The sequence below is a fragment of the Ursus arctos genome, unplaced genomic scaffold (assembly GCF_023065955.2).
Source record: "Ursus arctos isolate Adak ecotype North America unplaced genomic scaffold, UrsArc2.0 scaffold_15, whole genome shotgun sequence".
Lineage (NCBI taxonomy): Eukaryota > Metazoa > Chordata > Mammalia > Carnivora > Ursidae > Ursus > Ursus arctos.
Window position 1 is genome coordinate 27,364,024 of NW_026622819.1, and position 17,706 is coordinate 27,381,729.

Genomic DNA, 17,706 nt, shown 5'->3' on the forward strand with positions numbered 1-17,706 from the left:
GAAATAAGCAGGGCTCTGTGTCTAGGGACAGGGAGTGGGGAGGAAAGCGGGGCTGTCTGCTGAAGGTTTGGGTCTAGTGAGGAGACCACTGAAGAAAGGCAAGTCAAGAAACCAAGATCAAACTCATAGACACAGAAAGTAGAACAGGAGTTGCCAGAGTGTGAGGCTGGTGGAGGGGGCAGGCATATAAGGAATTACTATTTGATCAGCATGGAGTTTGAGTTTGGGAAGATGAAAACTGTTCTGGAATGGGTGGTGGTGATGTTTCCATGATAATGTCAATGTGCTCAATGCCACTGACTGTACAATTAATGGCTAAATAGTAAGTTTTATAAAATACATATTTTACCACAATTTGAAAAAATAATCTCAAGATTACCTCATAAGAATTTCCAAACAGAGGCAGAAACAGTGAGGAGATATTTCTGCACCACCCTCAAGTGCCAATATGGGGAAGACACCAGGGGTGTCCTGTGCTGGGGAAAGCCTTCTACATCCAGTGGCTCCCCGAATACCCATCAAGACTGCACCTCCATCAGGCCTTCTTCAGCTTCCTGGCCCCACACACCCATCTGGCCACCATGCCCAGCAGCTTCCCACAGAGCCACAGGGTGCCCAGGGTGACCACCAGCAGGAACAAGACGACGTCCAGCAGGTACTGCTCATGCCACGGCTGCTGCAGGGCACGGGGCTTGAGGTGTGCCGCACCCCCTGTCTGGAGGATGTGGTCGATCCAGCCCACCAGCCGCTGGGCAGGAGTCAGGGGGTGGGAGCGCCTGATGATGCTGGCGGCCACAGCTGCTGACTTGTACCTGTTGGCAGAGGCAGAGGTGGGCGTTACTCATGTGGTCTTAGGAGTCTTAGAGACCTTGTATCACACACACGCACACATTTTCATCCATATGCACAGAAGACTCAGTTTCAAGAAAAGTGGTTAGCCTGGTCTTATCACAGTCTAGCTGGGTCCCATGGAAAAGTTCTAACTGGACCCTAATGCAAAGATCCATGCATTGTGCTAAAAGTGCTAAACTATAAAAAAGTAACGAAGCTGTAAGGACAAGTCTCTACCCCAGGACACTTATGGTACAATAAATGAAAAAGTATATAGGAATATATGTGATGCACCATACACCTGATTCAGGGTAAATGTCCTTGAGACCCTAGTAAGATTACCACATCCTTGTGCTGGATGGGAATTTACCTAAGAGAACATGGACCCTTTTATTGACTCACTTAACAGAAATTCATCCTACCTTACTTTCTGGCAACCCTGTACTAGGCCCTGGGAGCAGAGGGGAAAACAAGAGACACGCCTGGCCATCCAGAGGAGCTTACGCTTTCCTTTCTAGTGTAAGGGACACACAATAAATTTTAAAAGAAAGAAATGGGGTAGGTACTGATCCTGAGAAGTGTTAAGATGGGAAAATGAATTATGATTGAAAAGGGTGGGAGAGAGGAGCACATTTAGGACTGTCAGACAAAGACTACCTCTCTGAGGAGAGGACATTGGAGATGAGTCTGACTGTCATGAAGGAGCCAGCCTTGTGAGGAGAAGGGAAGGATGTTCTAGGGAGCAGTACTGAGAAAGGGCCTGAGGCAGGAAACAGTGTGGCATATTGGGGGACAGAAAGGCAACCTCCTGCCTCAGTGTAATTCTACCAAGCACCCCAAAATATAAGACCTCTCACAGACCCTTTGTAAGTAGGTCAGAGTCTTCACAACACCAAAGGTAGAAAATTGATGTCAGCATCTACCTAAATTGCCTAGTCTTGTTCTCAGAGGAAAAGGTCAGCTGTAACCATCACACACATATGATTCCGTGTCCTGGAAGTTTCAACTTTTATTGCAAAAAAAGTGTCACACAGTGCCCTTCGTATTTGATATCTTCATTTAGCCTGAATGACCACAAGCCCCCTCCATACCTCTTGTCTTCTATGACTTGCTTCATCTTCAGAGCCAATGTCTCTGCCTTGATCTGCTTTAACTGGATGGAGACACCAAACTTTTTGGCTTCTACTCGGACCAGGTTGTCAGGCTGGTCTCCAAGGACAGGAATCCCCACCATGGGTACACCATGTTGGATGGCCTCCATTATGCTATTCATCCCACCATGGGTGACAAAGAGACGGATGCGTGGGTGAGCTGTTGCAAATCAGGAACACAGCAGAATATTTCAGGGTAAAGCTTCCAGAATGCCAAGGAAAGCATCAGAGTAGAAGAAAATACCAAGGCATTTCAAGGTATATTGGAGAAAATGTATTTATTGATTTAGTTTTGGACACACTCAAGGGTGCATATTCCAAGATCAAAATTCTGGCTTTGTCACTGGACAGAGAGTCCTCTAAATCAATCCATCTAAGACTCAGAACCCAGAGAAAGCTGCAGGACATAGTGCTAAGCAAGGCATATTCCTCCTCCCATCCATCCTTCTCTCCATCCTTGTCTTTCCACCCTGTCTCTCTCTTTATTTCTCTTCTCTGTTCTCTCTCCATTACTCTCTCCTAGTTTCACATTCTCTCTCTCTCCTCTGATTTTCTATCTGTCTCTCTCTATCTCTGTCTCTGTCTCTAGCTCTCCAGGTCTCACATTCTCTCCTTCACTGCCCATTCACTTCCCTCTTATCTGAAGCCTTAACACTTTCACTGGCATCACATCTCATGTGTCATTCATCAAACTTACACTGAATGTGCTCTCTCCTCAACTTCACAAAAATAATCCTCTAAAGTAGGGCAATGATGGACCACCCAACTCAGAATTTCCAGTTCCCGTGTGTTCATCTCGCTCTTATTTAGAGAAAATGAAACCAAGTGTTGATAATGAAGAGTTCATCTCAAACACTGCCTATCAACAGAGACGTGCATCAGAATCTATTCGTGTTTCTTTGAAAATCAGAATCCTTTTCCCCATACCATGCCTTGTGAATAAATGTGCAGAACCCTCCATCTTAAGTTCCCAATATTTTTGTGAGCCATAATCTGGGGATGAACCTCTGATGTAGTTAGTGGTTATGACAGTGAGGGGGCGCCAAAAAGTAGCACAGGACAAAGAAAACATATTGGGGCTTAACGAGCCCTATGTTACCAGAGAATTTGATGGACTAAATAACCACAAGAGGTTACTCAACTAGACATTCAGATATTTTGGCTCACCCTTCAAATACCATCAACATCAATTTTGTGAAAGCATGAGTACACTTTTTGCAGGGCAGGAGAATGTACTAAAATGCGTGGGAGTGTGTGTCTGTAATGGCACATGGCCTAACAGATACTCAATAATGGCAACAGGACCCCGGGTATGTGTTCTCAGAGTCTCCAAACTTCTTCTATTGTGTCTGGGCAACCTTGGTCTGTGCCAAATATGGTAAAGTCAAAACAAGCTGACAACAATATCACTTCTGGCGGCAGGTATCAGGACTGCAATAGAAAGAAAGAAGAAAACATGGCAGTTTTAGCCATTTGGGAAGCATAGCTTGATTTCCCAAGAACTCCAGCTGGCTGCTCCATTCCTGTCCTCTAAAGATTATCTTTAGCTACCAGCTGCCCTTTCTCATGCTAGTGGCATTGTCCAGTGGAAACCTAAAGATACATAAATGGAAAGAGAGAAATAGATCTGTACAGTCCTTACCCAAGAGGTCATTCTGAGGAAGCCAGTCAACAATTTTCACATTTGCTGCCAGTTTGACGTCTTTGGGCCAATGAGAAGGATTACACTTCCATATCACCCCTTGAGACAGATGAGCAAAGGCACTGTTCATCTCCCTGAGAACTTCCTGGGACTGATAGATGCTCACCATGGAGCCCAGGGCCACAAGGACAAAACCAGAGTCTCCAAACTTGGCAATGAAATTCTCAAATTCCTAGAGAGAGGTAAGAAAGGAAAGGAAGTGAACACAGTGGTTCATCAAAGCCTAGACAGCCCTGAAATGAAAGTCAGCTTTTTACTGACTACACCCTCCTGTCAGTCCCTAGAGCTCACTGTCTTGTAAAGTTTCTCATAGCCCCTGGACAGCTCAGTGCCCTCTGCTCCTATCTATCATGTCTGCTGGCCTTGAAGTCATTTTTCTGATATCTCACGACACATTCTACCAAATAAGCATTTTCAATAATCACAAAAGAATGTGAAGACAGCTGTAGGGGTTCAACCACTACCACAATAGTCCAAGTTGCCCTTGAGGCACTTAAAACATACTGTAGCAGCAAACTCTAGATCCAGGACTTGCATGCATAACAATGTTTTATAGAAGAGCAAAGTTGAGGTGGTGGGAATCTCTTTCTTCATTGAAAATATGGTCCCAGCACCAGGGTCATCCTCATGCCTCATTCTAGGTGTGGGGACATATGGTCATTTAGGAGTGTTCCAATGCCAGACCAAAAGTGCTAGTGCCTGGGAGAGTTCCAGTTGCTGTCCTGGTCCAGTAGGGGGCAGCATGCCTTCTGGAGGCTGAGGTAGATGCTGGGGAAATGTCTCTATGGTGTGTCTCCTCCATATACTTATTAGCCATCTGTCTTCTTTGTTCAGGGGTGTGGTAAGCTTTGGGGCCCATTTGAAAATTTTTAACTGGGTTTTTTTATTATTATTATTGAAATTTAAGAGTTCTTTGTCTATTTTGTATGTATGGTTTTGTACTTGTGTGCATAAGTGTATATTTTGAATAATAGTTGTTATCAGATATGTCTATGCAAATATTTACTCTTGGTCTGGGGCTCCTCCTTTTATTCCCTTGACTGTTCTGGCCCAGAACAGAAATTTTTAAGTTCAATTTAGCCTACTTTTCAACTCTATCATAGAACATGCCCTAGGTTCTACCTCTAAAAAGTATTCACTAAACACAAGTTCATCTATTTTTTCCTATGTCCCCTCATTCAGTTTCATACTTTTGCATTTTACATTTGGTTCTGTCATCCACTTTGAGTTAATTTTTTGTGAACAGGTAAGGTCTATGTCCATTTGTTGGAAAGGCTATCTTCTTTTCATGGTATTTCTTAATGCTTTGTCGAAGATCATTTGACTAAATTTATGTGGGTCCAGGTGTACTCTCTATTCTATTACACTGGTCTATTTGTCTATTCTTTTGCTTATATCACACTGTCTTGATTGTTTTAGCCATAGAGTATGTCATGTTGTTGACTAACGTAAGATCTCCAACTTAATTCTTCATCTTCAATATTGTGTTGGCTCTTCAGGGTTTTTGCCTCTCTGTGCAAATTTGAGCATCAGTTTATGAATATCCACAAAATAACTTGCTGCGATTTTCAGTGGGATTGCATTGAAGCTATAGATTGAATTGGAGATAACAAACATCTAGCAATATTGAGTCTTCCTATCCATGAACATAGACTTTCTCTCCACTCTTCAGTTCTTTGATTTCTTTCATCAGTGTTTTGTAGTTTTCCTCTTATAAATCTGATACATATTTTGTTAGATTTATTCCCAAGATTTCATATTTGGTGGTGCTAATGTAAATGGTATAGTGTTTTAAATTTCACATTCCTCCTGTTCACTGCTGATATATAAGAAAGAGGATGGATTTTTTTTATATTGAACTTGTATCCTTTTGATATTGCTATAATTGACTATTAGTTCCAGGAATCTGTTTCTTGACTTTTTCAGAGTTTTGAAATGGACCATCATGTCAGCCATGAACAAAAACAGTTCTTTCTCTTTCCTCCTAATCTACATTCCTTTTATGCCTTGTGTTGTCTTACTAAATTACTAGGACCTCCAATATGAGGCTGAAAAGCAGAGGGAGGGGACATATTTACCTTGTACCTGATAAATTGTTCTTTCATTTTCTATTTACGTGTTCTTCGTTATAGAGAAGTTTTCAATCTTGATGAAGTCCTATTTATCTGTGTTTTTCCTTTATTACTCATGCTTTTGGTGTCACGTCTACAAATTCATTGCCAAATTCAAGTCCATGAAATTTACCCCTTTCTTTTCTTCCAAGAATTTTTTGGCTTTTAGCTCTTTATTTAAGCCATTGATCCATTTTGAGTTAATTTTAGTATGTAGTGTGAGGAAGGTTCAAACTGCATTCTCTTTCATGTGAATGAATGCCCAGTGGCCCCAGTACCATTTCCTGAAAAGATTATTCTCTCCATTGATTGCTCTTGGCACCCTCATCAAAAATGAATTGGTCACAGTTGTATGAGTCACCCAACTCTGTTCTTTTTCATAACGTTTTTGTTATTCAGGGTCTCTTACATTTCCATGTGAATTTGAAGATTGGCTTCTCCATTTCTGCAAATAATAATAATAAGACCATTCAAATGTTGATAAGGATCAGATAAAATCTGTAGATCACGTTGAGTAGTATTGCTCTCCTAACAATATTAAGTCTCACAATCCATGGTCTGGAGATGTCTTTCTATTTATTTAGGTCTTTCTGAATTTCTTTCAGCAAATTTGTGGTGCCCATGTCTTTCACCTCCTCAGTTTAATTGGATGCTGTTGTAAATAGAATAATTTACTTAATTTCATTTTCAAAATATTTATAGGCAGTGTATGGAAATACAACTCATATTTGCATATTGATATTTTTCCCTGCAACTTTGCTGGATTCATTCATTAGATCTAGCGGGAGGTGTGTGAATTCTTTGGGATTTTCTATATATAGGATTATGTCTACAAAAATCAAAATATTTCCACATTGACCACTCCAATTTGGATGCCTTTTATTTCTTTTTCTTGTGTACTTGCTCTGTCTAGGGCATATTTGAACAGCAGTGATGTAAGTGGGCATCTTAGACTCCTGATCTTAGGCAGCACGATTTCAGTCTATCATAAAGAGTATGATGTTAGCTCTGTTCCATAAATACTCTTTATCATGTTCGAAAAGTAGCTTTCTACTCCTGGTTTTGTGAGTGTTTTTATCATGAAAGAGTGTTAGTTTTGTCAAATGTCTTTTCTGCATCCCTTGGTATGATGTGCTTTTTTATCCCCTTGATTCTATTAATGTGTTGTATTATGCTGATTGATTTTGTATCCTTTGTATACTGTAAGAGTTTTGACATCAGTCTATTTTGTCTGATATTAGTTAGTATGTAGCCACCCCCAGATGATTCTTAAAGAAGTTCATGATCTAATACCCTAAAAATTAGTTCAATATGTTTATGTCAATTCTGCAAAACATTTGTTTCTTCCTTTCTCTGCATTTGCTGGCTATCCCCAGCTGCCAGCCCCTTACCACCCTGTGCCATTCTGGCCCTACTTATCTCCATCCAGCATTACACTAAGAATTACCATCCCAAAGGACCACTAGAATCAGCTTTCTTATCATTTGACATTTATAAGATCAGTGTAAATCTATAATTTAAAATTGGCAAGGGCAGAACATGATGTCATAAGAAGCTACATACTCCCAGTCCCTCACAGAAAAAATAAAAGGACCAAAAAAGCTAAAGACTGACTCCAATAATTTTAAAGGACTTGGGAAAATAGTCACTGATATACAGAAACCAAACAGATGCCATTCAAGAAAACAAACAAATGGGGCGCCTGGGTAGCGCAGTCGTTAAGCGTCTGCCTTCGGCTCAGGGCGTGATCCCGGCGTTCCGGGATCAAGTCCCACATCGGGCTCCTCCGCTGGGAGCCTGCTTCTTCCTCTCCCACTCCCCCTGCTGTGCTCCCTCTCTCGCTGGCTGTCTCTGTCAAATAAATAAATAAAATCTTAAAAAAAAAGAAAACAAAACAAAACAAACAAACAGACACACTCAGAATGGTGAGAATTTCCATGGCATTTTTACTCCTTCTTGCCCCACAGTCTTCCTGGAGTGGCATGCCAGGAGCCAGAGGCAGCAGTGCTGGCCCTGACTTCAGCAGCAGGAGTAGAACTGAAACAATTTGCAACATTGTAACTGCTCTGTAGCTTCCCAAGTAACAAGTTTAGGTCTCACCAGACTCGGAGCTCTGGCTGAAATGGCAGTATAGTTCAGGTATCAGGCTGGTGGGAGTCTTGAAAGACAGTAGAGGGCACCATGCCATGTAAAACCTTCAGGGAGACTACAGAACTTTTTGAATCTTGGGAGCAAGAAATTATGGGAATAAAATACAATGGAACATCTAGGGCTTGGAGCAGAACCTGGGACTCTGGGAATTTAAGACATTAAAATTAGCCAAGCGTACAGGAAGAATCAGGTGACTAAAAGCTTACAAAAGGTCTAGACAAGAAAAATGCTTAGAAAATACGTAAGACTAAGTTGTCTTCTCTGGCTGATCCAAAGTATTAAAACATTCCCCACTAATTAGTGAAGGTGTTCTACGGCAGCCTGCAAATACAAGTAGAGGTGACTGATTCTTACAAATGCCCAAAACTTTCTAGAAAAGATCACAGGCATACCAAAAAAAAAAAAAAAAAAAGAATTAAAAAAAGAATAAAAAGCCAAAATGTGTCATATAAAGGGACAAAATCAATCTCCAGAAACTCTCTTTGAAGAAACAGACATTGGATTTACTAAACAAAGTCTTTAAAATTGACTAAATATGAGCAAAGAGCTAAAGAAAAATATGGGAAAAGAACTAAAGGAAATCTGGAAGACAAAATATGAACAAACTGACAGAAATTACTTTTCAAAATGAACAACCAAAATCAAAACAAAAAATTACAATAACTGAATTGAAAAATTCACTAAATCAATGCAGACCCAAACAGACAGGAGAAAGGCTTCGTACACTTGAAGACAGGTCATCTAAAATATCAGGTCTAAGGAACAAAAAGGAGAAAGGACCAAAAAAGTGAATAGAGTGTAAGGGACTTGTAGGACCCCATCATGTGGATTATTATATGCATTATGGAGGTCACAGGAGAGGAGAAAGGGGAAATAGCAGAAAGATTGCTTCAAGAACTTATGGCACATGACAAGATATTATATGTAGACAGCTCTAAGATTCCTCATACACCAATAAACCTGTCAGAACTAATAAACAAATTTAGAAAAGAAGCAAGAAACAAAATCAGCTCAAAATATTAGTTGCATTACTATACATTAATAATAAACATTTCAAGAAGGAGATCAGAAAACAATTCCATTTACAATAAATCAAAAAAATAAAAATACACTTAGGAATACACGTAACTAAGGAGGGGAAAGATTTTACATTGAAAACTATAAGACATTGCTGAAGGAAATTAAGAAAGGCAAAAAGAAATGGAAAAAGAAATCCAGGCTTCATGGATTAGAAGACTTAATACTTTAGGGGCGCCTGGGTGGCACAGCAGTTAAGCGTCTGCCTTCGGCTCAGGGTGTGATCCCGGCGTTATGGGATCGAGCCCCACATCAGGCTCCTCCACTATGAGCCTGCTTCTTCCTCTCCCACTCCCCCTGCTTGTGTTCCCTCTCTCACTGGCTGTCTCTATCTCTGTCAAATAAATAAATAAAATCTTTAAAAAAAAAAAAAAAAGAAGACTTAATACTTTAAAGAAGTCAGTACTTCCCAAGGTGATCCATAGATACCATGTGATCTCTATCAATAGTGAACAACATTTTCTTTTGGCAGAAATAAAAAGCTATCCTAAACTTGATATGGAATTTCAAAAACTTGAGTACCCGAAACAGTGTGGAAAAAAAGAACAGGGTTGGAGGTCTCACATTTTCTGATGTCAAAAATTACTACAAAGCTATAATAATCAAAATAGTGTGCTATGGCAAAAGACAGATGTATAGATCAACGAAATAAAAGAGAAAGTCCAGAAATATTCCCACGTACATTTGGTCAAATAACTTTTGACAAAGGTGTCAGGCCACTCATTAGGTAAAAAGCAGTCTTTTCAGCAAATGGCATTGGAAAACTGGATATCCACATGCAAAAGACTGAAGTTGAATGATTACATTATACCATATACTAAACCAACTTAAAATAGACTGAATATCTAAAGATATGAGCTAATAGTATAAAACTCTTGGAAGAAAAGAGAAGGAGAAATCTTCTTGTCATTATATTTGGCAGTGATTTCTCGGTATAAGACACCAACACCACAGGCAACAAAATAAAAAATAGTTAAACTGGATTTCACCAAAAAGAAAAACTGTGAATCAGAAGACACTATCAACATAGTGAAAAGGGCAACCCAGGGAATGGGAGAAATATTTGCAAGTCATATACCTGGTAAGGAATTGATAGCCAGATTGTATAAAGAACTGCTCTACCCAAAAAACCAACATGATTCAAAAATGGGCAAAGATTTAAACAGATATTTCTCCAAAGAAGATATATAAATGTCCAATAAGCTTATGAAATGGTAAACATCACTAATCAGGGAAATCCTGATCTAGCCATAATGAGACACCACTTCCCACCCATTAGGAGGGCTAAGAACAAAATTAAAATACACACATACAAACAGAAAATGACCAGTGTTTATGAAGATACAGAAAAGTTGGAACTCTTATGCATTGTTGGTAGAAATGTAAACTGGGACAGCCACTCTAAAGGACTGTATGGCAGTTCCTCAAAAAATTAAATATACAACTGTATGACCCAGAAATTCCATTTCTCAGTATATTCCCAAAAGAATTAAAAGCAGGGACTCAGACAAATATTTATACACTACTGTTCATGAACATAGCAGCATGATTCACAACAGCCAAAATGAGAAGTAGCCCAAGTATCCATGAACAGATGAATAGCTAAATAAATGTGGTATATACATACAATGAAATACTACTCAACCTAAAAAGGAAAGAAATTCAGACACATGATAAAACATGGTTGAATATTGAAGACATTATGCAAAGTGAACTAAGCCCTCACAGAAGAATAAATATTGTATGATTCCACCTATAAAAAGGTAGCTAGTGTAGTCAAATTCATACAGACAAAAGGAGAATAGTGGTTGCCAGGGTCTGGAGGCAGAGAGGAAACGAGGAGTCACTGTTGAATGGATATGAAGTTTCAGTTTGGGAAGAGGAAAATGTTCTGGAGATGGATGCAGTAATGGTTGCACAGTAGTGTGGAAGTTCTTAATGCCCCTGAACTGTATCCTTCACTATGGTTAAAGTGGTAAATTTTATACTATGTATATTTGGTCACAATAAAAAAAAATTGGGAAATGAGAGAAGAAAAATTGTATGAGCATCTGTTATCTGACAAATTACACACCTTAACTTCCATTATTCTCCTCCTTAATAACTCCGTCTCGGTTCCAAGACCTGACCCACCATCATGTCAGGTAAGACCTGTGTTTTGGCCTAGTCTTATTTGTGCAATTGAAGCTTCCACTATTCTAATCCCTCTAGTGTCACCAAGGGAACCCAGCCTCATGGCCATCTCACTGATACCTCCACCCATTGGACCTCCTGTTCTCTCAACCTGTGTCTTCCTCCCCAGTTCCATTTCTTTAAAAATGCCACCATGAACCAAAGTCCATTTTGCCCATGAATCATTCCCCAGCTTTTTCTGTTTACTCAATGCAAGGTCAGTAGTGAAAGGGTAGAGACTTTGGTGCCTAGAAAGCCCAGTCCAGACCTAGGCTTTTGCTGCTCTGAGCTGAATGGTACTGGGAATAGTATGTACATCACCTGAACGTCTGCCGTCTCATTTATAAAATTGGAGACCATCACCATTCCCTCACGGTGGCATGATATGCAATATATGGGATGACTTCCATACAATAGCAACCCAGTACCTTCAGGCAACAGGCAGCGACTAATCTCAGCTCTACTTCACTTTGATAACTTCTAGAGCAGTGGTTCTGAATTCAGGCTCTGCATTCAGACCACCCGAGTAGCATTTAAAACTTACAATACCTACACCCAATCCCAGGCAATCAAATCAGAAAATCTAGGCTGAGTCAGGAATGGCGGCTGTACAGGAAGGAACCATTGGAGATGATGCCTGCAGGTCTTGCTGTCAGGGGCACCCAGTGCCTCATTATACTATGTCTCTTTTTTTTATATGTTTCATCACAGATAACCAATCTCCTTAAATATTCTTTCATGTGGTAGCCTCTCACTTCATAATTATTGTACATGTGATCATAAAAAATGAAAATTAAAATATCAACAATCTGAAGCATTTTTACCTACACGTCTAGGACTAGAGTAAGGCATAGGAAGAGCTTAGGGTTGTTCTTCAAGGAGATTATCAGTAACAGGGTCATGTAGGACCTAACAGTACTTCCACGACCCTTACAGGAAGGGCTTCCTTAAAAGTGGGCCCTGCGGTCAGCAAGACGGCAGAGCAGGAAGCTCTGGACACTCCTTCCCCCCAAAACATGCCAATTTGGCAACATTTCGTGGTCCAATTCCCCTTGTAAGAAATCCAGAAACTAAATGAAAGGGTACTTCACCCCAGCAAAATGTGTTATCAGTCTCACCAAAGCCAGAGGATAGTTATGAAAACACCCTCTCACCGGAATCCCGACCCCCAGCATGTGGATATCCACATGAACAAGAATAAAACTGGATCCTCACCTTACACCATACAAAAACACAAAATGGATTACAGATTTAAATATTAGACCTGAAACTGAGAAGCTCATAGAAGAAAACAGGGCAAAAACTTCCTGATATTGATCTTGGCAATGATTTCACTGATAAAACACCCAATGCACAGGCAACAGAAACAAAATAAATTAAAAAAACAAACAAACACAAGTTTCTGCACAGCATAAGAAACAATTAACAGAGTAAAGAGACAATTTACAAAAGGAAAATATAGGCAAATCATATTCCGGATAAGAGATTAATCTCATTAATCTCCAAAATGTATTGAAAAAGCCTACAACTCAAGAGCAAAAAAAAAAAAATCTTATAACCCCATTAAAAAATAGGCTAAGGACTTGAATAGACATTTAGCCAAAGACAACATACAAATGGCAAACAATATGAAAAAATGCTCAGCAACACTAGTCATCAGGAAAATGCAAATCAAAACCACAATGAGGTATCACTTCACACCTGTCAGTATGGTTATTATTAAAAAATAGAAGACAAATGTTGAGGATGTGGAGCAATTGCAATCCTTACATACTGTTGTTAGGAATGCAAAATGCTGCAGCCACTATGGAAAACAATACAGAGATTCCCCCCCACCCCTCCCTGGCCAAAAACATAGAACCAGCATATGACCCAGCAATTCCATTTCTGTGTATATACACATGAGAATGAAAATCAAAGGCTCAGAAAGATATATGTATTCCCATGTTCACTGAAGCACTATTCAAAATAGCCACGATGTTGAAAAAGCAAAATGTCCATCAAAAGATGAAAGGTTAAAGAAAATACAGTGTATACATATATAACACACACACACAACACACCATATACAATATATATATACTCACCATATACAAAATATATATACACCCCATATATATATATATATATATATATATATATATATATATATACATACACCATATATATAATGTCCTCAGGGTTCATTCATGTTTTCATATATTTCCTTCTTTTTAAAGGCTAAATAGTATTGCATTGGGTGTGTGTGTGTGTGTGTGTGTATAGTATTGTATATATTGTACATATATTGTATTTGTTGTATATATTGTATTGTATATATATTTTTATTGTGTATATATATGGTGTATATATATATTGTATATATTGTGTATATATATTGTATTATGTATATACTATACATACATATGTGTATAAATACTATATATACTATATATATGGTGTGTGTATATATAGTGCATATATATACTATATATACAATGTGTGTGTGTGTATATACACAATGCAATACTATTTAGATTTTAAAAAGAAGGAAATTTTGCAATATGTGAAAACAAGAATGAACCGAGGACATTATGCTAAGTGACATAAGCCAGTCACAGAAAAGCAAATGTTGCAGGATTTCACTTATATGAAGCATCTAAAATAATCAAGGTCATAGAATCAGAAGTGGGAGTTGGTTTCCAGCAGTTGGGGGAAGGGGATAACAAGTAGTTACTATTCCATGGAGAGAAAGAGTTGTAAAGTTAAGTGAGATGAGTAAGATATAGAGATCTGAGGCACAACATGGTACCTACAGTCAATAATTCATATTGTACTTGCAAAAACTTAAGAGGGTAGATCTCATATTAAGTGTTTTCATGAAAACAAAATAAAATTTTAAATAGAATAGAATAAAATAGAATAGTAAATTTAAAATAAAATAAAAATGTATATTCCAGGTGTTTTGTTTGTCTCACCCCTACTTCAATCCCAGTTCCCACTAGCCGGGGAGCCCCCAATTCTGCACTGAAGAGCTCTGCATGAAGTCCATATTGACACTTAAGGTTTTACTTACTTGTGGTATTGGTTTAACAGGTCTGGCCAGTAAGCCTCCAACATACACAGTGTTGGGAAGCAGGGGCCGAGCAAACTCAAGGGCAAAGTCAGAGTTAACAAACCACAGCTCTGCTTTCTTTAGAAGATGAGACAAAACCGGCCTAGAATCTTCTGGGAAATGTTCCTTGATGGTGTTGTCAAATGTAGACTGGATTCGCCATTGCTTCATGGAGAAATCAAAGAACATCAGAAAATTCTTCACTCTGCCCCAGAAGTCCATGTGGTCAGTTAGCAAAGAATGGAATACTGGAACATAAGACACAGGGTTTGGTAACCCAAGGTCCACACTGCCAAAGGGAGTGGGAAGAATTGACACAAACTGCTTCCTAAGCTTCTCAGCAACCAGGAAAGAACAGAAGTCAAATGCTTCAACAAATACCAAGTCAAATTTCTCATTTTTTAAAGAATCCATGATATCACTTCTCCTCAGCAAATCACTGCACTGAATCCCCAATTGTTCCATTAACTTTACAAAGTTGTCAAATGCTTCTCTGGAAAAAAAAAAAAAAGTAAGGGCAAACAATCATTGGAGGTGTTAATTTCACAGTACATAATGGAGTCTTGGGCTACAAAGAAAATACCCCAGGTAAGTAAAACCATATCTGGCAGCAGCCCACCTATACCAGCGTCCAACGAATAACTCCCCTCTGGGCACTCTGCTCTGGGTGTTTCTGCTTCCTAAAATGTTCTCACCTCCTCCCCTCCCCTTTGTGCACCTAATCATATCCACCCACCATCCATGCCAATTCAAGAGCCCTCCACTTTGCAAGCCATCTCTGACTGTAGCAGACCTCATAGGCCCTTGTCTACTTGACACATTCTATGATGCTCTCTTTAACTTTTTTCTGTATACTGACTTTTAATGAGTGACTGTCTTCTTTCCCAGCCTACCTGTGGAAGTAACTTGGTAGCAGAGTCCACCAATATTGATAATATAGCCCTGTTTTTTTCTTTAAATTTTGTATAGTCTACATTTGACAGATTGCTTCATACAAGGAACTTTCTGATGGTAAAAATTAGAAGCCAAATTCTAAGCTGAATATGAGATTTACATTTTTCTAGCCTATGAGGGTTGTTAAAACAAACAAAAATAAAAGTCTGTTTAAAGCTTCTTATTAACCTTTCCATTTCATGCTTCCTAGAGTATTCAAAGAACTAACACTAGCATTTTACTGATACCTATTTAAGACGCTGTCTATGGCACTATTCTCCTTCAATATTTTCCCACTAGTGCCTGCAAGGAAAATGACCCTTTTCACACAACATATGGGCAATAGATGAGAACGCTCCTGACCAGAGGTTACAGGTGCTTTGGTGACCCATGGGCCTCCTACTTGAATGAAGGACTGAGAGAATCAATGGTCCAGCAAACCTCTAACCTATACAACACTGCACCATGTCAGCCCACCTAAAAAAGGCCCACAGGTGAGAACTTGCTAGCAATATGCAGATGCCCACGTGCACTTTAGAATGGACTTGAAGTGACAACAGATGATTAGCTGAAATGATCCTCCATTATATTTTTAAATGATTTTACATAATGAATGACTGCTACATATTGTGGATAAATTCAAGATATGAAGTACAAATTCCTCAAAAGTAGAGCATTAATAATATTGGAAATTAAGTTAATAAATGGAACAAAATACAGGAAGGTACTGTTCTCACCATATTGCACCATATTTAACATGTGTGTACAACCAGACTTCAAAGAAATAAAGTGGGGGAGAAGAGTCAAGACATACACTTAAAAAAATTATGAATAACAACACAAGATTATATAGACAAAGTTTAAAATGAGCATTTTAAATAAGATATCATAGACAAGAGAATTTGGTCTTCTAGTTTAGGTAAGGAGAAAAGCTTTATGGAAAAAGCCAGATTTTAAGACCACCTTGATGACTGAATAAAATTTTTAAGGAAAAAAAGGAGGTGGAGTTAGGCCACTATAATTAACCAAGCAAGGCACGAATATGTGTCTTTTCCTTCTTATGCCAAAGATGAAGATCGTTCAGTACATCCCAGGTAACAACAAAAACTTTCAGGCTAATCTCACACTGTATCATCAAGGCATTTGGGTTTTTAAATGAGTTAAAAAGACAGTGGCTCAAGATATGAAAAATCAATGTTCATAAACATTTTTCCATTCCTTTTTTTTTTTTAGATTGTATTTATTTATTTGAAAGAGAGAGACAGAGATAGCGAGAGAGAGCACAAGCAGGGAGGAGAGGGAGAAGCAGGCTCCCCGCTGAGCAGGGAGCCCAATGCAGGACTGGATCCCAGGACCGTGGGATCATGACCGAAGCCAAAGGCAGACACTTAACCAACTGAGCCACCCATGTGCCCCTATATTTTTCCATTCTTGAATTTATGTGATGAGAAGAGAGGAAAAGTAAGTATAAAGTGGGGGCTCTGGTATGCTTACCAACAATGAGAAATTATGTTGCTTATCCTGCCCTCTGCGTTGCAGAGAGTATATATGCAAGCACTGTGGGTGAAGCGTTGCCACGAAGATCCAGAAGAGACAATCCCCCCGTGCTATACAGAAATACTTTCAGGCTTTTACCGGAAGAGCCAAAGTAGACAGACTGAAAGACTGGGAGTACAAAACTGATCTACTCCGTCCTACCACTGCCCCCCATCACTGGTCTCCCCATCCATGCCCTCATCCAACCACCCATCTACTTTTCTTAAACTCACTCCAGGTATCCATGCATCCAACCATTTATTTGTCACTAAAATCGTCTTTCATTCAGAAAATAAAAGAAATTACCTGCCATGCAAAACTTCTGTCATATAGAAGTCAAAATATTTCTTTAATTCTTTTTCATGTTCCTCAGGTAGAAGCCAACTGATAACTTGGTATGAATTTTCCTTCTTTTCTAAATAAAACAAATTTAAAACACCAATAAAAAAATATGTAATTATGTCATAAAACCCAGATTAATATTAGCATGAAGACAATAGCTTTTATTCTAAAAATTTTATATATATTTGAATGTTTGCTTTTAGAGGGTTTTTTTTTTGCTCGCTTTTTCATTTCTTCAATCATAAGATCTGATAATATTTACTGAGAACCTTATAATAACTAAATTACTTCTTTCAATTTAAAGCCTTCAGGTAAAGGCATAGATATTTTTCATTTTACAAGTGAGAAAACAAAGATAAATGGAGTGTCAGATAATTTGTCAGGTTTGCACATATAGTAAGCAGTACACTTCATATTTAAATACAGTTCTTATTTTATCCCAGTTCCCCAGTCCTTTGTCTCTTAGAAAAAAAAAAATCATTTTTATTACTTAAAAGAGATACATGCGAAGGTTTTCATTCTGCCAAAAATATGCCAAAAGCTAAGTTAAAAATAGTAGTCCTCTGCAGCCCTACTTCACATCCTGGCATTTCCCCCATAACCCAT

The 17,706-nt window shown here is 38.8% G+C and overlaps 1 protein-coding gene across 1 annotated transcript in view; it reads right to left on the reverse strand.

Annotated features, from left to right (window-relative positions):
* Nucleotides 1–337: 337 nt before the first annotated feature.
* Nucleotides 338–17,706, reverse strand: part of LOC113260889 (UDP-glucuronosyltransferase 3A1-like) — a 33,639-nt gene continuing 16,270 nt past the window's right edge. Inside the window, exons 3-7 of the mRNA XM_026506812.4 lie at nt 17,065–17,173; nt 14,251–14,782; nt 3,625–3,856; nt 1,923–2,142; nt 338–812 (exon numbers count right to left, since the gene is read on the reverse strand). Coding sequence (XP_026362597.2) covers nt 536–812; nt 1,923–2,142; nt 3,625–3,856; nt 14,251–14,782; nt 17,065–17,173 — 1,370 coding nt within the window. The 3' untranslated portion in view covers nt 338–535. The remainder of the gene's footprint in view (nt 813–1,922; nt 2,143–3,624; nt 3,857–14,250; nt 14,783–17,064; nt 17,174–17,706) is intronic.